The sequence below is a fragment of the Anastrepha obliqua genome, unplaced genomic scaffold (assembly GCF_027943255.1).
Source record: "Anastrepha obliqua isolate idAnaObli1 unplaced genomic scaffold, idAnaObli1_1.0 ptg000012l, whole genome shotgun sequence".
In the NCBI taxonomy this organism is placed as follows: domain Eukaryota; kingdom Metazoa; phylum Arthropoda; class Insecta; order Diptera; family Tephritidae; genus Anastrepha; species Anastrepha obliqua.
The window spans coordinates 6,874,267-6,891,700 of NW_026562179.1; the positions used below are offsets into that span (position 1 = coordinate 6,874,267).

Genomic DNA, 17,434 nt, shown 5'->3' on the forward strand with positions numbered 1-17,434 from the left:
GGCGCCAATTGGACACACCAAGTGAAGCCAAGTCCTTCTCCACCTGATCTTTCCAACGCAGAGGAGGCCTTCCTCTTCCTCTGCTACCACCAGCTGGTACCGCATCGAATACTTTCAAAGCCGGAGCGTTTGTATCCATTCGGACGACATGACCCAGCCAACGAAGCCGCTGGATCTTGATTCGCTGCGCTATGCCTATGTCGTCGTAAAGCTCATACAGCTCATCGTTCCATCGTCTGCGATATTCGCCGTTGCCAACGTGCAAAGGTCCAAAAATCTTACGCAGAATCTTTCTCTCGAACACTCCAAGCGTCGCTTCATCGGATGTTGTCATCGTCCAAGCTTCTGCGCCATACGTTAGGACGGGCATGATGAGAGTCTTGTAGAGTGTTAATTTTGTTCGTCGAGAGAGGACTTTACTGCTCAATTGCCTACTTAGTCCAAAGTAGCACTTGTTGGCAAGAGAGATTCTACGTTGGATTTCAAGGCTGACATTGTTATCGGTGTTAATGCTGGTTCCTAAATACACGAAGTCTTTTACAACCTGGTTTTCGTATAGTTTGGATACCTATTGGTGGATAGGGCTCGAGATATAGGTCAAAACGTGGACCCGGGTAACCTTCGGATGTGTATGTACAATATGGGTATCAAATGGAAGCTGTTGGTGAGTGCTTTAGTTCAGAGTATTTCCATCCGCTCCCTGACTAGGGTCTCGAAATATATGCCCAAACGTGGACCCGCCGTGTCTTTGCACCGAATTAAACCAAACTTACACACATTGTTAAGTAAGTATTGAAAATGGGTTTCGTAAAGTTTGGTTGTAATTCGGAGCAGTGGCAACGGGTACAGCGTTCTTTTCAGCCAGCCATAATGTTGCTTACTTTTTTAACGCTTGGGGCGGAACTGAACTGTCAAATTGACAGTGTGAGTTACAATGTGTCAATATTTCTTTCTGATTTGGATGCCATAAGGAAAAAACGTAAGTGCAACATGTAAAAATTGTTTGTGAATTTTTTTGGAGTGGATTTTGGAACAGTGAATAATTTCTTACGAAATTTGAGAATTTAATGTGAAATCCGAATGAAATTATGTGTTCGTGGTAAAAACAATTTTTTTCGTTTTTTTTTTTTTTTGAAAAATATAAATGGATAATGGTTAAAAAAGCTCCAATGCTTAATAAAACATATAAATTGAAACGAAAAATGCATGGATGATCAGGAAAAAAGACGATTGTTTATTCATATGCGCTGATTTGAAATTTAAAAACAATCTTCCTTTTTCCTGATTTTCAATTTATATTTTATATTTACTCAAAAACAAAGCGCTTGAATAAAGAATAAAGAAATAAATAATATGAAAACCATATATTTTCTGTTGTAAACCATATCTATTCTATTTTAGTGTGCCCAGCGAAGGGGGCCGGGTTTGCTAGTAAATTATACTTATACTTATACTACTTAACATACATCTTTCTATGCATATATCTATGTATATACTGCAAAATAAATATTAACGAATATATACTGACACGCCTTTGTGCTTTTCATTTTTTATAAAATATATCATCGGAGCGACTGTGGAGGCCCCACATTTTTCAAACCGCCCATTGCGTCGCACTCTGATGAGAACATGGTCCTTCGAGCCGGATATAATAAAAGATCCATTTAAACAGAGCACCAGCAAGCTAAAGAGCACCAGCAAGCATCAAAGATCACCAGTAAGCATCAAAAGCACCAGCAAGCATCAAAAAGCACCAGCAAGCATCAAAAGCACCAGCAAGCACCAAAAAAGCACCAAGCCATCAGCAAACAATCCGTTCCAGCAAAACCAGGTACGTGGATTTATTGCACACTTTTTTTTTTGGTGGAAATAAGCTAATTAAAATATATATACATACCGCTGATTATTGTGTGGGTGGCGAAATTCTCGTACATAAATATAAATATGTTATCCTTTTGGTCAATAAATATATATAGATACATAATATATATTGTTATTTTAATCTCGGTGGTGCATTTTGGGCTTGGGTCTCGCTGTAAATTCGTCTCCATTTCGCGAAGGAACAATTTTTTTAATACCGCGTAAGTTTTTGTATCCCATACTTACAATATGGATACCTATATTCGTTTAGTCGACGCCGTGACGGAATTCGAAGCCGACGTTAATGGCACTCCGTCAAGTGACCGTTCGAAATTTTCACTCCGGATCCAACAGGAGGAGTTGAAAGCAATGTGGGAAAAAGCCAAAGCAGCGTACGACCACTTGCTTTCAACAGAAACTCCTTCTCCTAAGGATCTTGCCACGATCAAGAAAAGGAATAAAATATGTTACCACACATATTTGCGCGGCATGTCGACGATGGAAAAGGCAGACCGGGAAGGCCAAGAACTTGCAGTACGCGAACATAACATTCACCTTCCACCGTGCGATACGGAGGTTTTCAAAGGCGACTACGTATCTTGGCCAACATTCCGCGATATGTTCACGGCCATTTACATATTAAACAAACGCCTTACCCCGGTCGAAAAGCTGTTCCACCTCAACCAAAAAACGCAGGGTGAAGCCAGAGACATCGTGAGGAAGTGCCCGCTCACTAATGACGGGTTTGCTACGGCGTGGAAAAATCTCTGCGAAAGGTACGAGAACAAACGGATTCTGGTGAACACGCAGCTGAAGATCCTGTTTAACCTACAGTCAATCAAAACTGAATGTGGCAGTTCGATAAAAAAACTCCAAAGAGACATCAATAATTGCATTTCCTCCTTACAGAACCACCAAATTGACATTTCAAACTGGGATGCAATTATTACATAATTATGCTCCACGAAATTGCCAGAAAGTTCGCTTTGGGAACAAACGATAGAGAATAAATCTGAAATTTCAAAGTGGACAGACATGGACAAATTCCTTTCCAACAGGTTTCAGACACTTGAAACAGTGTCAGGCTTGAAAGGAATTAAAGCCTACAAAGCGCCCAAGGCGCAAAGCTTACAACATTTCACGGAAACTACACCAAAAAAGATGGGTAACTTTCAGGTAAGTGTCGCCAAACATATGTGCAAATTATGTGTCACTGACGACCACAAATTGCAAAGTTGCCCAAAGTTCCGGAAGTTAAAGGTTACCGATCGAATCGCATGCGTCAAGAGCAACAACTGTTGCTTGAACTGCCTGTCGTCAGGACATACGGTGTCAAGATGTAAGAGCTCGTATAACTGCAGCACATGTCACTCAAGACACAACACGCTCTTGCACATTACAGCAGTTCAACCAAAAGCAGCAGCTCTTAAGGAAAGCAGAGATCCCGCTGATGACCTGCCCTCAACATCCAAGGAGGCCCTAAAACGACTCGACTCTAATGGGCCAAAGGATAGCAGAACACATAATTTTAAATCGTGCTATTCCAATACGGACAACGGGGTTCTACTAGGAACAGCCATGGTGAATATATTCCACAATAATGTTAATTTTACAGCACGAGCTCTGATCGATTCTGGTTCTGAGTGTTCGTTCATTACTGAACGACTCAAACGTAGAATCAACCTGCCATCTAAACGCTTGCATGCCCAAGTCTCGGGCGTCAACAATTCAATATCTGCGCAGGTAAGACAAGCGTGCTCCTTACAACTGCGGTCGTCTATTGACCCTTATGTAAAAATAAACACAATTGCGCTAGTTTTGCCGCAATTAACTGGAAATCTGCCAACTTGCCTAGTAAGCGCAATGACAAGGCAAGCTTTTCCAGATCTCACTTTGGCGGATAAGAGGTTTTTCGTCAATGAACCAGTGGACCTTGTCCTTGGCGGAGACATTTATCCCCAAATTATTTTAAGCGGCTTGAAGAAAAATGTACTAAGTACACTTCTTGCCCAAGAGACTGTATTCGGGTGGATACTAACTGGTCGAGCCGAAACAGTCAGTCCACCAAACAAGATAGTTTCTCTTTTCAGCGAAGTCACATTAGATTATGGGGAATTTGATAATATCCGCATACCTCGTTGGGTGCACTATTCACCAGCAGACAACGCCGAAATCCATGGGTTCTGCGACGCTTCGGAAAAGGCATACGCGGCTGCTGTCTACTTGCGTGTGAAGAAACAGGATCAAGTATACCTCAACCTACTCCTCGCGAAAACCAGGGTGGCACCTGTTAAGACGATATCCCTTCCACGTTTGGAATTATGTGGTGCCGTCCTATTAGCGGATATTATAGAAACTGTTACGGAAAATCTAAGCCTAGCACACCTGGATGTTCATCTGTGGACAGATTCGACAATCGTCCTTGCATGGATTCGCAAACCGCCCTGCTCGTGGTCAACCTTTGTGGCACATCGAGTAACCAAAATAGTGGAAAAGGTAGGAAACAATAACTGGCGTCATGTGGACTCGGCATCAAATCCAGCAGACTTAGCAAGCAGAGGACTTCCGGCCAAGGAACTGGTTCACAATTCTTTGTGGTGGCAGGGTCCTTCTTACCTACAAGAAGACAAATCACGATGGCCGACATCAGAATGCAACTATGAAACAACGATGGAAGAGAAAAAGGTAAAGGTATATTCAGCAACAACAATCAATTTCAGCGATATTCTCGACCGTTTTTCCAATTTACCAAGGGCTTTGAGAGTTTTATCATATATTATGAGATTCTCTCAAAGAACCCACCCTAATACAAAGATTGAATTTCAAGCAAAGTCTTGCTTTATTTCACCTGATGAAATTAAAGCAACGACACAACGCTTAATTATAAACAGTCAAAAGCAATATTACGGTGGAGAATACGCGAAATTGAAACAAAAGAAAACAGTTGACACAAAAAGTGAGATATTGGCTCTCAATCCATTTCTCGACAAAGATGACATCATGAGAGCAGGCGGTCGTCTGGGCGCTTCCCTCAACTTATCATATAACGAACGTCATCCTATTATCCTTCCATACAATAGCAGGTTATCACGCCTTATAACCAAATTCATTAACGAAATATCACTGCATGGCGAAAATCAGCTGATGTTGCGTTTAATTCGAACGCAGTACTGGATTCCGCGAGTTAAAAATATGATCCGATCCATCATCCATAATTGTAAGATCTGCATGATAAAAAGCGATCGCAAACCCAACTCATGGGAATCCTTCCTCAGGTACGCACCACCTTTTCGCGTGCTTTCACCAATACAGGTATAGATTTCGCAGGTCCATTTGACATCAAAAGCTTCCGCGGCAGAGGATGTCGCATTTCCAAAAGCTACGTCTGTCTATTTATCTGTTTCGCCACCAAAGCTATCCATTTAGAGGCCACCAATGACCTAAGTACCCCATCCTTTCTAGCGGCCTTCTCGAGATTCGTTGCTAGACGAGGATGTCCAAAAAATGTTTACTCCGATAATGGTACCAACTTTGTAGGAGCTTCACGAGCTTTACGATCAGAATTTAAAGCGTTTATTGCGGATGCACGCAACAACACGCTTTCAAAATATGCCCACCAGGCATTAACCTGACACTTCATACCTGCAGCAGCCCCTCATATGGGCGGACTGTGGGAAGCAGGTGTGAAAAGCTTCAAAGCACACATCAAAAAGACAGCCTCTGGTCTGAAATACACTTTCGAGGAGTTTAATACCGTCTTATGCCGAATTGAGTCCTGTCTCAATTCGCGACCCTTAAGTCCATCTTCAAATGAGCCCTCCGATCTAGAGCCTCTCACACCTGGTCACTTTCTGGTTGGCGGACATCTCTTAGCTCCGCCAGAAATAGAAACCAGCGAGAATCCTGCCTCAATTGTGAATCGGTGGCAGAAATTGAAAGCCCTCCATCAAACCTTTTGCCAACGATGGAAAAGGGAATTCCTCATCGAATTGCAAAAACGCACGAAGTGGAAACATCAAAAACCTAACATCAAGGTAGGGGACCTTGTCGTCATTAAAGAGGACAACCTACCACCAAACGAATGGAGAATGGGACGAGTAGTAAAACTACATCCTGGACCCGACAATCAAGTACGCGTCGTGGACATCACGACACAAAGGGGACAGGTGACTAGACCATTAGTCAAATTGGTCCTACTTCCACCTTACTCAGAAGAAACGGACAAATCCATACCTACACCCTCAACGTAATATCTTAATATCTTCTAATACCTACCTAGTAGAAACAAATCTCACTTCGCGATTCACCCTTTATTAGAAGGTGATTGACATCACCACACTGTTATACCCTAGCAAACCTAAGAAGCTACAACAACACCTACAACCTACGGAGGATGCAATTGCATCGGCATTCTCAAAAACTTTTAAATGTATTTTATTATCTGTAGGAATATTTGAATTCACTGTTTTGATTTCTCATTATTTTAGTAATTCCCTACCTGAAGTTTGTTGTAGAAAACTAAAGTTGCTAAGGAATGAACAAAAATAGGTTTTCTTAATTTCATTGATTATATTCAGTTTATTGAATTTCGCTTTATACTTATGCACCCACAACATAGGTCCCAGATGTTCCATTAGCATTAATATTGTGTAAAATACACAAATATTACATTACAATGCTATTCACATAAATTTTATTTCACTGGTACAAAAACCATATTAAGGAAAAGTGAAATTATTAAATTAGCCTATATTAACCATTTTTGTAATTATATCTTGGCATTCAACTACAACAATTTGTAAATTTTTTATCCCAGTTTTCTAAAGCTACAAAACATAATAAATTGCACAACCTTAATGAGAAAACCTGCGAAAGTAAACCACATTATTTTGTACATAAAGGAGAATGTTTGAAAAACGATAACATAATCCGAATTATAGTAACAAACACTTTTGAATATGTAACGCAAAAAATCACTACGCGAAAACTACGATTTAAGGCCTGTGTCTGTTCGCGGATTTGTGTGTTCATATGGAAGTAAGCCATGTAAAGGATACACCAGTTTGTTGTGGTTGGTAACCGCGCGAGCTTTCCTACCGGGATGCAATTCGTGCGTTACAATTTTCCTCATTTTTCTCTAGGTCAATTAAAGCTTGGATGACACAAACATCTAAAAAGGCACATTTTTACTTTTACAGTCACATTCACGCATTAACATATTTACCTCTTAGCAGCGGCAACGAAGTGATTAAAGATATCCTTCCAGTTGGCGGCATCCCAGATAGCTTCAACATGGGATGGTCGTAGTCACATCAACTTTTCTGTGCTTCAGCAAACTGCTCCTTGGCAGCATTCAAGTTGTGCACATATGTTAATGATGCTTCTGATGGTGCAATTCCATGATTTCACGGCAGATGATTGGTTCCAAAGCGGCATAATCGCTTCGGCAAATCCTGCTTACAACGCACAGCCGCTTTGGGGCGTTTGAAGCAGTACGTGTCAATGCGAACATATTGAACAATTAGTTGATGTTGATTGCACAACAACGGAACCTATAACACACAGAATTAATTATAAAATTGGCTCCGACTCCATGTGTTCTCCCCTCACTTGTTTTGAGAGAAATATTACGAATTTTTCAATGAAATTCACAGGAGATGTTCATTTCGTGCTTATTTTGCTAAAACTAGCACCAACACTATTCTGTTAATAATAGTTTTTAAGTTATTTGTTGATAAAGTTTGTCTTTTACCTTCACCAAATTTTGAATAAGTGCATTTATCACATTTATTTTAATAAATATTGAAACTATATTAACATACACACACGTTTTTAACTCTTTTTATTTATTTATACCACAAATTAACCATTTATATTGCATTTTTAAGTTGCTAACTCCAAATATGCCAGCTAAATTTACAATAACTGAAAAGCATGGCTGAATGGAGTGCTGCCAGAAGCAAAAAATAAAAAAAAATAATAGAATGCGATTGAAAACGAAGCAACATAGGAACATAATTTCCACACACTCTTTTCTGTTAGAATATGAGGGAATGGGGGTTTACAACCTCTAAGGTGTATATATTCTTTTTAAAATTTTTTAACTATTCTTTTTTATATATAGATATTTAATATATAAAAAAGAATATATATAATATATTCATAATATAGTGAAAATTTGGAATAAAAAATCGCGTTAAAAACTATTATTAACAGAATAGTGTTGGTGCTAGTTTTAGCAAAATAAGCACGAAATGAACATCTCCTGTGAATTTCATTGAAAAATTCGTAATATTTCTCTCAAAACAAGTGAGGGGAGAACACATGGAGTCGGAGCCAATTTTATAATTAATTCTGTGTGTTATAGGTTCCGTTGTTGTGCAATCAACATCAACTAATTGTTCAATATGTTCGCATTGACACGTACTGCTTCAAACGCCCCAAAGCGGCTGTGCGTTGTAAGCAGGATTTGCCGAAGCGATTATGCCGCTTTGGAACCAATCATCTGCCGTGAAATCATGGAATTGCACCATCAGAAGCATCATTAACATATGTGCACAACTTGAATGCTGCCAAGGAGCAGTTTGCTGAAGCACAGAAAAGTTGATGTGACTACGACCATCCCATGTTGAAGCTATCTGGGATGCCGCCAACTGGAAGGATATCTTTAATCACTTCGTTGCCGCTGCTAAGAGGTAAATATGTTAATGCGTGAATGTGACTGTAAAAGTAAAAATGTGCCTTTTTAGATGTTTGTGTCATCCAAGCTTTAATTGACCTAGAGAAAAATGAGGAAAATTGTAACGCACGAATTGCATCCCGGTAGGAAAGCTCGCGCGGTTACCAACCACAACAAACTGGTGTATCCTTTACATGGCTTACTTCCATATGAACACACAAATCCGCGAACAGACACAGGCCTTAAATCGTAGTTTTCGCGTAGTGATTTTTTGCGTTACAAATTCAAAAGTGTTTGTTACTATAATTCGGATTATGTTATCGTTTTTCAAACATTCTCCTTTATGTACAAAATAATGTGGTTTACTTTCGCAGGTTTTCTCATTAAGGTTGTGCAATTTATTATGTTTTGTAGCTTTAGAAAACTGGGATAAAAAATTTACAAATTGTTGTAGTTGAATGCCAAGATATAATTACAAAAATGGTTAATATAGGCTAATTTAATAATTTCACTTTTCCCTAATATGGTTTTTGTACCAGTGAAATAAAATTTATGTGAATAGCATTGTAATGTAATATTTGTGTATTTTACACAATATTAATGCTAATGGAACATCTGGGACCTATGTTGTGGGTGCATAAGTATAAAGCGAAATTCAATAAACTGAATATAATCAATGAAATTAAGAAAACCTATTTTTGTTCATTCCTTAGCAACTTTAGTTTTCTACAACAAACTTCAGGTAGGGAATTACTAAAATAATGAGAAATCAAAACAGTGAATTCAAATATTCCTACAGATAATAAAATACATTTAAAAGTTTTTGAGAATGCCGATGCAATTGCATCCTCCGTAGGTTGTAGGTGTTGTTGTAGCTTCTTAGGTTTGCTAGGGTATAACAGTGTGGTGATGTCAATCACCTTCTAATAAAGGGTGAATCGCGAAGTGAGATTTGTTTCTACTAGGTAGGTATTAGAAGATATTAAGATATTACGTTGAGGGTGTAGGTATGGATTTGTCCGTTTCTTCTGAGTAAGGTGGAAGTAGGACCAATTTGACTAATGGTCTAGTCACCTGTCCCCTTTGTGTCGTGATGTCCACGACGCGTACTTGATTGTCGGGTCCAGGATGTAGTTTTACTACTCGTCCCATTCTCCATTCGTTTGGTGGTAGGTTGTCCTCTTTAATGACGACAAGGTCCCCTACCTTGATGTTAGGTTTTTGATGTTTCCACTTCGTGCGTTTTTGCAATTCGATGAGGAATTCCCTTTTCCATCGTTGGCAAAAGGTTTGATGGAGGGCTTTCAATTTCTGCCACCGATTCACAATTGAGGCAGGATTCTCGCTGGTTTCTATTTCTGGCGGAGCTAAGAGATGTCCGCCAACCAGAAAGTGACCAGGTGTGAGAGGCTCTAGATCGGAGGGCTCATTTGAAGATGGACTTAAGGGTCGCGAATTGAGACAGGACTCAATTCGGCATAAGACGGTATTAAACTCCTCGAAAGTGTATTTCAGACCAGAGGCTGTCTTTTTGATGTGTGCTTTGAAGCTTTTCACACCTGCTTCCCACAGTCCGCCCATATGAGGGGCTGCTGCAGGTATGAAGTGTCAGGTTAATGCCTGGTGGGCATATTTTGAAAGCGTGTTGTTGCGTGCATCCGCAATAAACGCTTTAAATTCTGATCGTAAAGCTCGTGAAGCTCCTACAAAGTTGGTACCATTATCGGAGTAAACATTTTTTGGACATCCTCGTCTAGCAACGAATCTCGAGAAGGCCGCTAGAAAGGATGGGGTACTTAGGTCATTGGTGGCCTCTAAATGGATAGCTTTGGTGGCGAAACAGATAAATAGACAGACGTAGCTTTTGGAAATGCGACATCCTCTGCCGCGGAAGCTTTTGATGTCAAATGGACCTGCGAAATCTATACCTGTATTGGTGAAAGCACGCGAAAAGGTGGTGCGTACCTGAGGAAGGATTCCCATGAGTTGGGTTTGCGATCGCTTTTTATCATGCAGATCTTACAATTATGGATGATGGATCGGATCATATTTTTAACTCGCGGAATCCAGTACTGCGTTCGAATTAAACGCAACATCAGCTGATTTTCGCCATGCAGTGATATTTCGTTAATGAATTTGGTTATAAGGCGTGATAACCTGCTATTGTATGGAAGGATAATAGGATGACGTTCGTTATATGATAAGTTGAGGGAAGCGCCCAGACGACCGCCTGCTCTCATGATGTCATCTTTGTCGAGAAATGGATTGAGAGCCAATATCTCACTTTTTGTGTCAACTGTTTTCTTTTGTTTCAATTTCGCGTATTCTCCACCGTAATATTGCTTTTGACTGTTTATAATTAAGCGTTGTGTCGTTGCTTTAATTTCATCAGGTGAAATAAAGCAAGACTTTGCTTGAAATTCAATCTTTGTATTAGGGTGGGTTCTTTGAGAGAATCTCATAATATATGATAAAACTCTCAAAGCCCTTGGTAAATTGGAAAAACGGTCGAGAATATCGCTGAAATTGATTGTTGTTGCTGAATATACCTTTACCTTTTTCTCTTCCATCGTTGTTTCATAGTTGCATTCTGATGTCGGCCATCGTGATTTGTCTTCTTGTAGGTAAGAAGGACCCTGCCACCACAAAGAATTGTGAACCAGTTCCTTGGCCGGAAGTCCTCTGCTTGCTAAGTCTGCTGGATTTGATGCCGAGTCCACATGACGCCAGTTATTGTTTCCTACCTTTTCCACTATTTTGGTTACTCGATGTGCCACAAAGGTTGACCACGAGCAGGGCGGTTTGCGAATCCATGCAAGGACGATTGTCGAATCTGTCCACAGATGAACATCCAGGTGTGCTAGGCTTAGATTTTCCGTAACAGTTTCTATAATATCCGCTAATAGGACGGCACCACATAATTCCAAACGTGGAAGGGATATCGTCTTAACAGGTGCCACCCTGGTTTTCGCGAGGAGTAGGTTGAGGTATACTTGATCCTGTTTCTTCACACGCAAGTAGACAGCAGCCGCGTATGCCTTTTCCGAAGCGTCGCAGAACCCATGGATTTCGGCGTTGTCTGCTGGTGAATAGTGCACCCAACGAGGTATGCGGATATTATCAAATTCCCCATAATCTAATGTGACTTCGCTGAAAAGAGAAACTATCTTGTTTGGTGGACTGACTGTTTCGGCTCGACCAGTTAGTATCCACCCGAATACAGTCTCTTGGGCAAGAAGTGTACTTAGTACATTTTTCTTCAAGCCGCTTAAAATAATTTGGGGATAAATGTCTCCGCCAAGGACAAGGTCCACTGGTTCATTGACGAAAAACCTCTTATCCGCCAAAGTGAGATCTGGAAAAGCTTGCCTTGTCATTGCGCTTACTAGGCAAGTTGGCAGATTTCCAGTTAATTGCGGCAAAACTAGCGCAATTGTGTTTATTTTTACATAAGGGTCAATAGACGACCGCAGTTGTAAGGAGCACGCTTGTCTTACCTGCGCAGATATTGAATTGTTGACGCCCGAGACTTGGGCATGCAAGCGTTTAGATGGCAGGTTGATTCTACGTTTGAGTCGTTCAGTAATGAACGAACACTCAGAACCAGAATCGATCAGAGCTCGTGCTGTAAAATTAACATTATTGTGGAATATATTCACCATGGCTGTTCCTAGTAGAACCCCGTTGTCCGTATTGGAATAGCACGATTTAAAATTATGTGTTCTGCTATCCTTTGGCCCATTAGAGTCGAGTCGTTTTAGGGCCTCCTTGGATGTTGAGGGCAGGTCATCAGCGGGATCTCTGCTTTCCTTAAGAGCTGCTGCTTTTGGTTGAACTGCTGTAATGTGCAAGAGCGTGTTGTGTCTTGAGTGACATGTGCTGCAGTTATACGAGCTCTTACATCTTGACACCGTATGTCCTGACGACAGGCAGTTCAAGCAACAGTTGTTGCTCTTGACGCATGCGATTCGATCGGTAACCTTTAACTTCCGGAACTTTGGGCAACTTTGCAATTTGTGGTCGTCAGTGACACATAATTTGCACATATGTTTGGCGACACTTACCTGAAAGTTACCCATCTTTTTTGGTGTAGTTTCCGTGAAATGTTGTAAGCTTTGCGCCTTGGGCGCTTTGTAGGCTTTAATTCCTTTCAAGCCTGACACTGTTTCAAGTGTCTGAAACCTGTTGGAAAGGAATTTGTCCATGTCTGTCCACTTTGAAATTTCAGATTTATTCTCTATCGTTTGTTCCCAAAGCGAACTTTCTGGCAATTTCGTGGAGCATAATTATGTAATAATTGCATCCCAGTTTGAAATGTCAATTTGGTGGTTCTGTAAGGAGGAAATGCAATTATTGATGTCTCTTTGGAGTTTTTTTATCGAACTGCCACATTCAGTTTTGATTGACTGTAGGTTAAACAGGATCTTCAGCTGCGTGTTCACCAGAATCCGTTTGTTCTCGTACCTTTCGCAGAGATTTTTCCACGCCGTAGCAAACCCGTCATTAGTGAGCGGGCACTTCCTCACGATGTCTCTGGCTTCACCCTGCGTTTTTTGGTTGAGGTGGAACAGCTTTTCGACCGGGGTAAGGCGTTTGTTTAATATGTAAATGGCCGTGAACATATCGCGGAATGTTGGCCAAGATACGTAGTCGCCTTTGAAAACCTCCGTATCGCACGGTGGAAGGTGAATGTTATGTTCGCGTACTGCAAGTTCTTGGCCTTCCCGGTCTGCCTTTTCCATCGTCGACATGCCGCGCAAATATGTGTGGTAACATATTTTATTCCTTTTCTTGATCGTGGCAAGATCCTTAGGAGAAGGAGTTTCTGTTGAAAGCAAGTGGTCGTACGCTGCTTTGGCTTTTTCCCACATTGCTTTCAACTCCTCCTGTTGGATCCGGAGTGAAAATTTCGAACGGTCACTTGACGGAGTGCCATTAACGTCGGCTTCGAATTCCGTCACGGCGTCGACTAAACGAATATAGGTATCCATATTGTAAGTATGGGATACAAAAACTTACGCGGTATTAAAAAAATTGTTCCTTCGCGAAATGGAGACGAATTCACAGCGAGACCCAAGCCCAAAATGCACCACCGAGATTAAAATAACAATATATATTATGTATCTATATATATTTATTGACCAAAAGGATAACATATTTATATTTATGTACGAGAATTTCGCCACCCACACAATAATCAGCGGTATGTATATATATTTTAATTAGCTTATTTCCACCAAAAAAAAAAGTGTGCAATAAATCCACGTACCTGGTTTTGCTGGAACGGATTGTTTGCTGATGGCTTGGTGCTTTTTTGGTGCTTGCTGGTGCTTTTGATGCTTGCTGGTGCTTTTTGATGCTTGCTGGTGCTTTTGATGCTTACTGGTGCTCTTTGATGCTTGCTGGTGCTCTTTAGCTTGCTGGTGCTCTGTTTAAATGGATCTTTTATTATATCCGGCTCGAAGGACCATGTTCTCATCAGAGTGCGACGCAATGGGCGGTTTGAAAAATGTGGGGCCTCCACAGTCGCTCCGATGATATATTTTATAAAAAATGAAAAGCACAAGCGGCGCTTTTTTTTCTTTTTTTTAAATATATATATGTATATATATATCACATATATTCATAATATAGGGAAAATTTCGAATTAAAAATCGCGCGATTTTTTATTCCAAATTTTCGCCTGCGGCGCTTTTTTTTCTTTATTTTTAAATATATATATGTATATATATATATCATATATTCATAATATAGGGAAAATTTGGAATTAAAAATCGCGCGATTTTTTATTCCAAATTTTCACCTGCGGCGCTTTTTTTTCTTTTTTTTAAATATATATATGTATAATATAGTGAAAATTTGGAATTAAAAATCGCGCGATTTTTTATTCCAAATTTTCGCCTGCGGCGCTTTTTTTTCTTTATTTTTAAATATATATATGTATATATATATATCATATATTCATAATATAGGGAAAATTTGGAATTAAAAATCGCGCGATTTTTTATTCCAAATTTTCGCCTGCGGCGCTTTTTTTTCTTTTTTTTAAATATATATATGTATAATATAGTGAAAATTTGGAATTAAAAATCGCGCGATTTTTTATTCCAAATTTTCGCCTGCGGCGCTTTTTTTTTCTTTTTTTTTAAATATACATATATATGTATATATATATATATCATATATTCATAATATAGTGAAAATTTGGAATTAAAAATATATATATCATATATATATATCATATATTCAAAATGCATACAATCAAACATACTTTACTGAAAATCAAGCATTAATATATATATGTATATAAATAATAATAAATATATATATATATATATGAATAGACGTATATAATATAGAAATAATTTGTAAAATTTTGTATTTCTAGTCATTTATTATCTTCTAAAATTGTTTATTTATACGATGTCTGGCAGCACTTCGGCTGGTTGTAGTAACCAAAATAGGAGGATTCTTGGTCAATTTTACAATTTTTAAACTCAAATAACTTAAAAACTATAAGGCTCCGGCAAGTGAAGTTTTCACTTTTGGATAGTAGAATACCCCCTCTACCCTCCCTTATACCCCTTTTTTTAAAAAAGTCGGGAGAACACATGGGTATTTTCCCATAAAATTCATTAAGCACTAATTATATACAATCATATATTTTAAAATCTTACCTTTATATTTTCGCCCACTTGTTGCTGTAGAATATTTTGCGAAATGTCCGATAAGCAGAGTTGCATGCTTACGAATATCCAGATCATAATGCTTCGTTCACACTATGATCACTACTTGAGGGCGGCGCTAATTCTGCCAAATATCTTTTTATTGATGGTTTTGAAATTGCACTATTGATAATTTTTGCTAAACTGAACATATACGTATATATATATTTTTTAAAGATTTAATTCTTTTTAGACTTTTCAATCACAAATGTTCAATATTCATATCTACACTACTAGTACAAAATTAAAATTTCCACTTTATAATAAACTCACCTTTAATATAAATAAAAATTTAATTAAAATATCATATTTCGCCCTCGTTCCATAATGATCCAAATGCGAGCTCCATACGTAAATTCTGATGGCGCTCCTTCTTTGCCGTGGTCCAAGGATTTCTTGTGGGTGGTCGATTCACTAAATTGCCGTCATTGGTAACGCGCACCTGTGGACTTTTTACGCACTTTTTATCTAGCCTTTATTCACACGCAAAACCGAAAGGCCAACAAATTGCCACTTAACACTTTTAATATAACGCTCGATGTGAAATTTTTTCTTATCACGACAGTTTTTTTCTTCCTTTTTCTCACTATTTCTCACTAATTATTCTTTTGACGAATTCACTATTTTCACTCACGTTTGTCACAAAAAAAAAAAAAAACCCGTACCCGACCCGCCGTCTACACATGTGAAAAGGAAATGGGTCGAGGTCAGCCATTAAGGAAATTAGGGATTAAGAAACAAAAACAAAAATACCTTACAGGAATGATATAAACGGGTTCCACATTCCAGGGATAGTTTGCGTAAAGTAACGCAAACTATTAGTTTTTTCTAACATCATGCACGTATGCATGCAAATGCTACGAAAAATTATATCTATATATATTTATATTTTTTCTTTTGCTTATCATTTTGTTCTTATTATAGCCGAAATATAATAAGAACAAAAGGAAAAAATATATATATCAAGCACACCACGGCAGGACACCTTGTACTTGGTTACGATCCACACATAGCCAAGACACGATCCTCCTATGCGGCGAATATTGCAAAACCATTAGTATGTACCCACCCACTCGCGGTGAACATACATATTAAAATCACATTAATATGTGATTGTACCCAATTAGGTATATTTTTGTTTTGGGTGGCAGGGTGTCTCATAGGGCTATGAAAATTCCTCTAGCCAAATAACAAAAAAAAATCTAAAATGCCTAGTGCATATTTAGTTAACAAAATATATATATTATTTTATTTTTGTCTTCTCCTTCGCTGTGATCAGCACTGCACTGACCAGCCAAATGCACCACTACCAATACAATACACTAAAGCTAATTAAGCAACTAATTATAAAGCCGTGTACACACTACACATTTTCGGTTTAAAAACAAAAAAGGAAAATTAAATTCAAAATCCTTTTGTTTGTAAAAAACAAAACAAAGTCTAGAGCGGAAACTAGGCCTTTCCGCCTAGACAAGTAGAGCGGAAACTAGGCCTTTCCGCCTAAACAAGCAGAGCGGAAACTAGGCCTTTTCGCCCAGTTGTGGCCGCAGCGGAAACTAGGCCTTTCCGTACCGACGTAGATAGGGGATTGGAGACTAGGCCTCTTCGACCCCAGCTACAGCACGAACGTCGGCGCGAGCGTGGAGCGGAAACTAGGCCTTTTCGACCACGCACGCGAACGACGTTGGTGCGCCAAGCAGAGCGGAAACAAGGTCTTTCCGCCTCAATGAAGATAGGGGATTGGAGACGAGGGCTCTCCGACCCCAACTGTAGTATGAACGGTGGCGTGCGCGTGGATCGGAAACCAGGCCTTTTCGACTACGTGAGCAAGCAACCATAATGCGTCAAAATAAAAGGACTGGCGACGGTACACTGGCGACTAGGCCTCGCCAGGTATCACGGCCCTAATATGATTTGTACAAAACGAATCAATAAATTTTAATATAATAAATTTACTTTTTGTGTGCAATAATTATCCACGTACATAAAATTTCATCTTTACAGCATTTCAGACGGCACCAGCAGCCTCCGATGTCTCACCAATATACCGAACGTTGGCTGACACCTCCGTCCTAAAACAATCATTGCTTATCGCAAGGGGGCCGGCATGTTTAGGCCACACCCTAATATTCAATATACATTTTTAGCCACCCTAATGGTAACTGCGCCT

General features: G+C 39.4%; 2 protein-coding genes and 1 long non-coding RNA gene across 3 annotated transcripts; 2 read left to right on the plus strand and 1 right to left on the minus strand.

Annotated features, from left to right (window-relative positions):
* The first annotated feature begins 2,895 nt into the window (after positions 1–2,895).
* Positions 2,896–5,178, plus strand: LOC129251359 (uncharacterized). Its single transcript, XM_054890757.1, has one exon. The coding sequence runs from the start codon at positions 2,896–2,898 to the stop codon at positions 5,176–5,178; it is 2,283 nt and encodes a 760-aa protein (XP_054746732.1).
* A 2,891-nt stretch (positions 5,179–8,069) lies between these two features.
* LOC129251338 (uncharacterized) lies at positions 8,070–9,230 on the plus strand. Its single transcript, XR_008582951.1, has 2 exons — positions 8,070–8,555; positions 8,610–9,230. It is a non-coding gene; the product is annotated as an uncharacterized LOC129251338 (long non-coding RNA).
* Positions 9,231–10,461: 1,231 nt separating this feature from the next.
* Positions 10,462–12,744, minus strand: LOC129251360 (uncharacterized). Its single transcript, XM_054890758.1, has one exon. The coding sequence runs from the start codon at positions 12,742–12,744 to the stop codon at positions 10,462–10,464; it is 2,283 nt and encodes a 760-aa protein (XP_054746733.1).
* Positions 12,745–17,434: the final 4,690 nt, after the last annotated feature.

Excerpts from the sequence above, each read along its gene's own strand:
- LOC129251359 (XM_054890757.1), top strand. The coding sequence starts at position 2,896 with ATGGACAAATTCCTTTCCAACAGGTTTCAGACACTTGAAACAGTGTCA.
- LOC129251360 (XM_054890758.1), bottom strand. The coding sequence starts at position 12,744 with ATGGACAAATTCCTTTCCAACAGGTTTCAGACACTTGAAACAGTGTCA.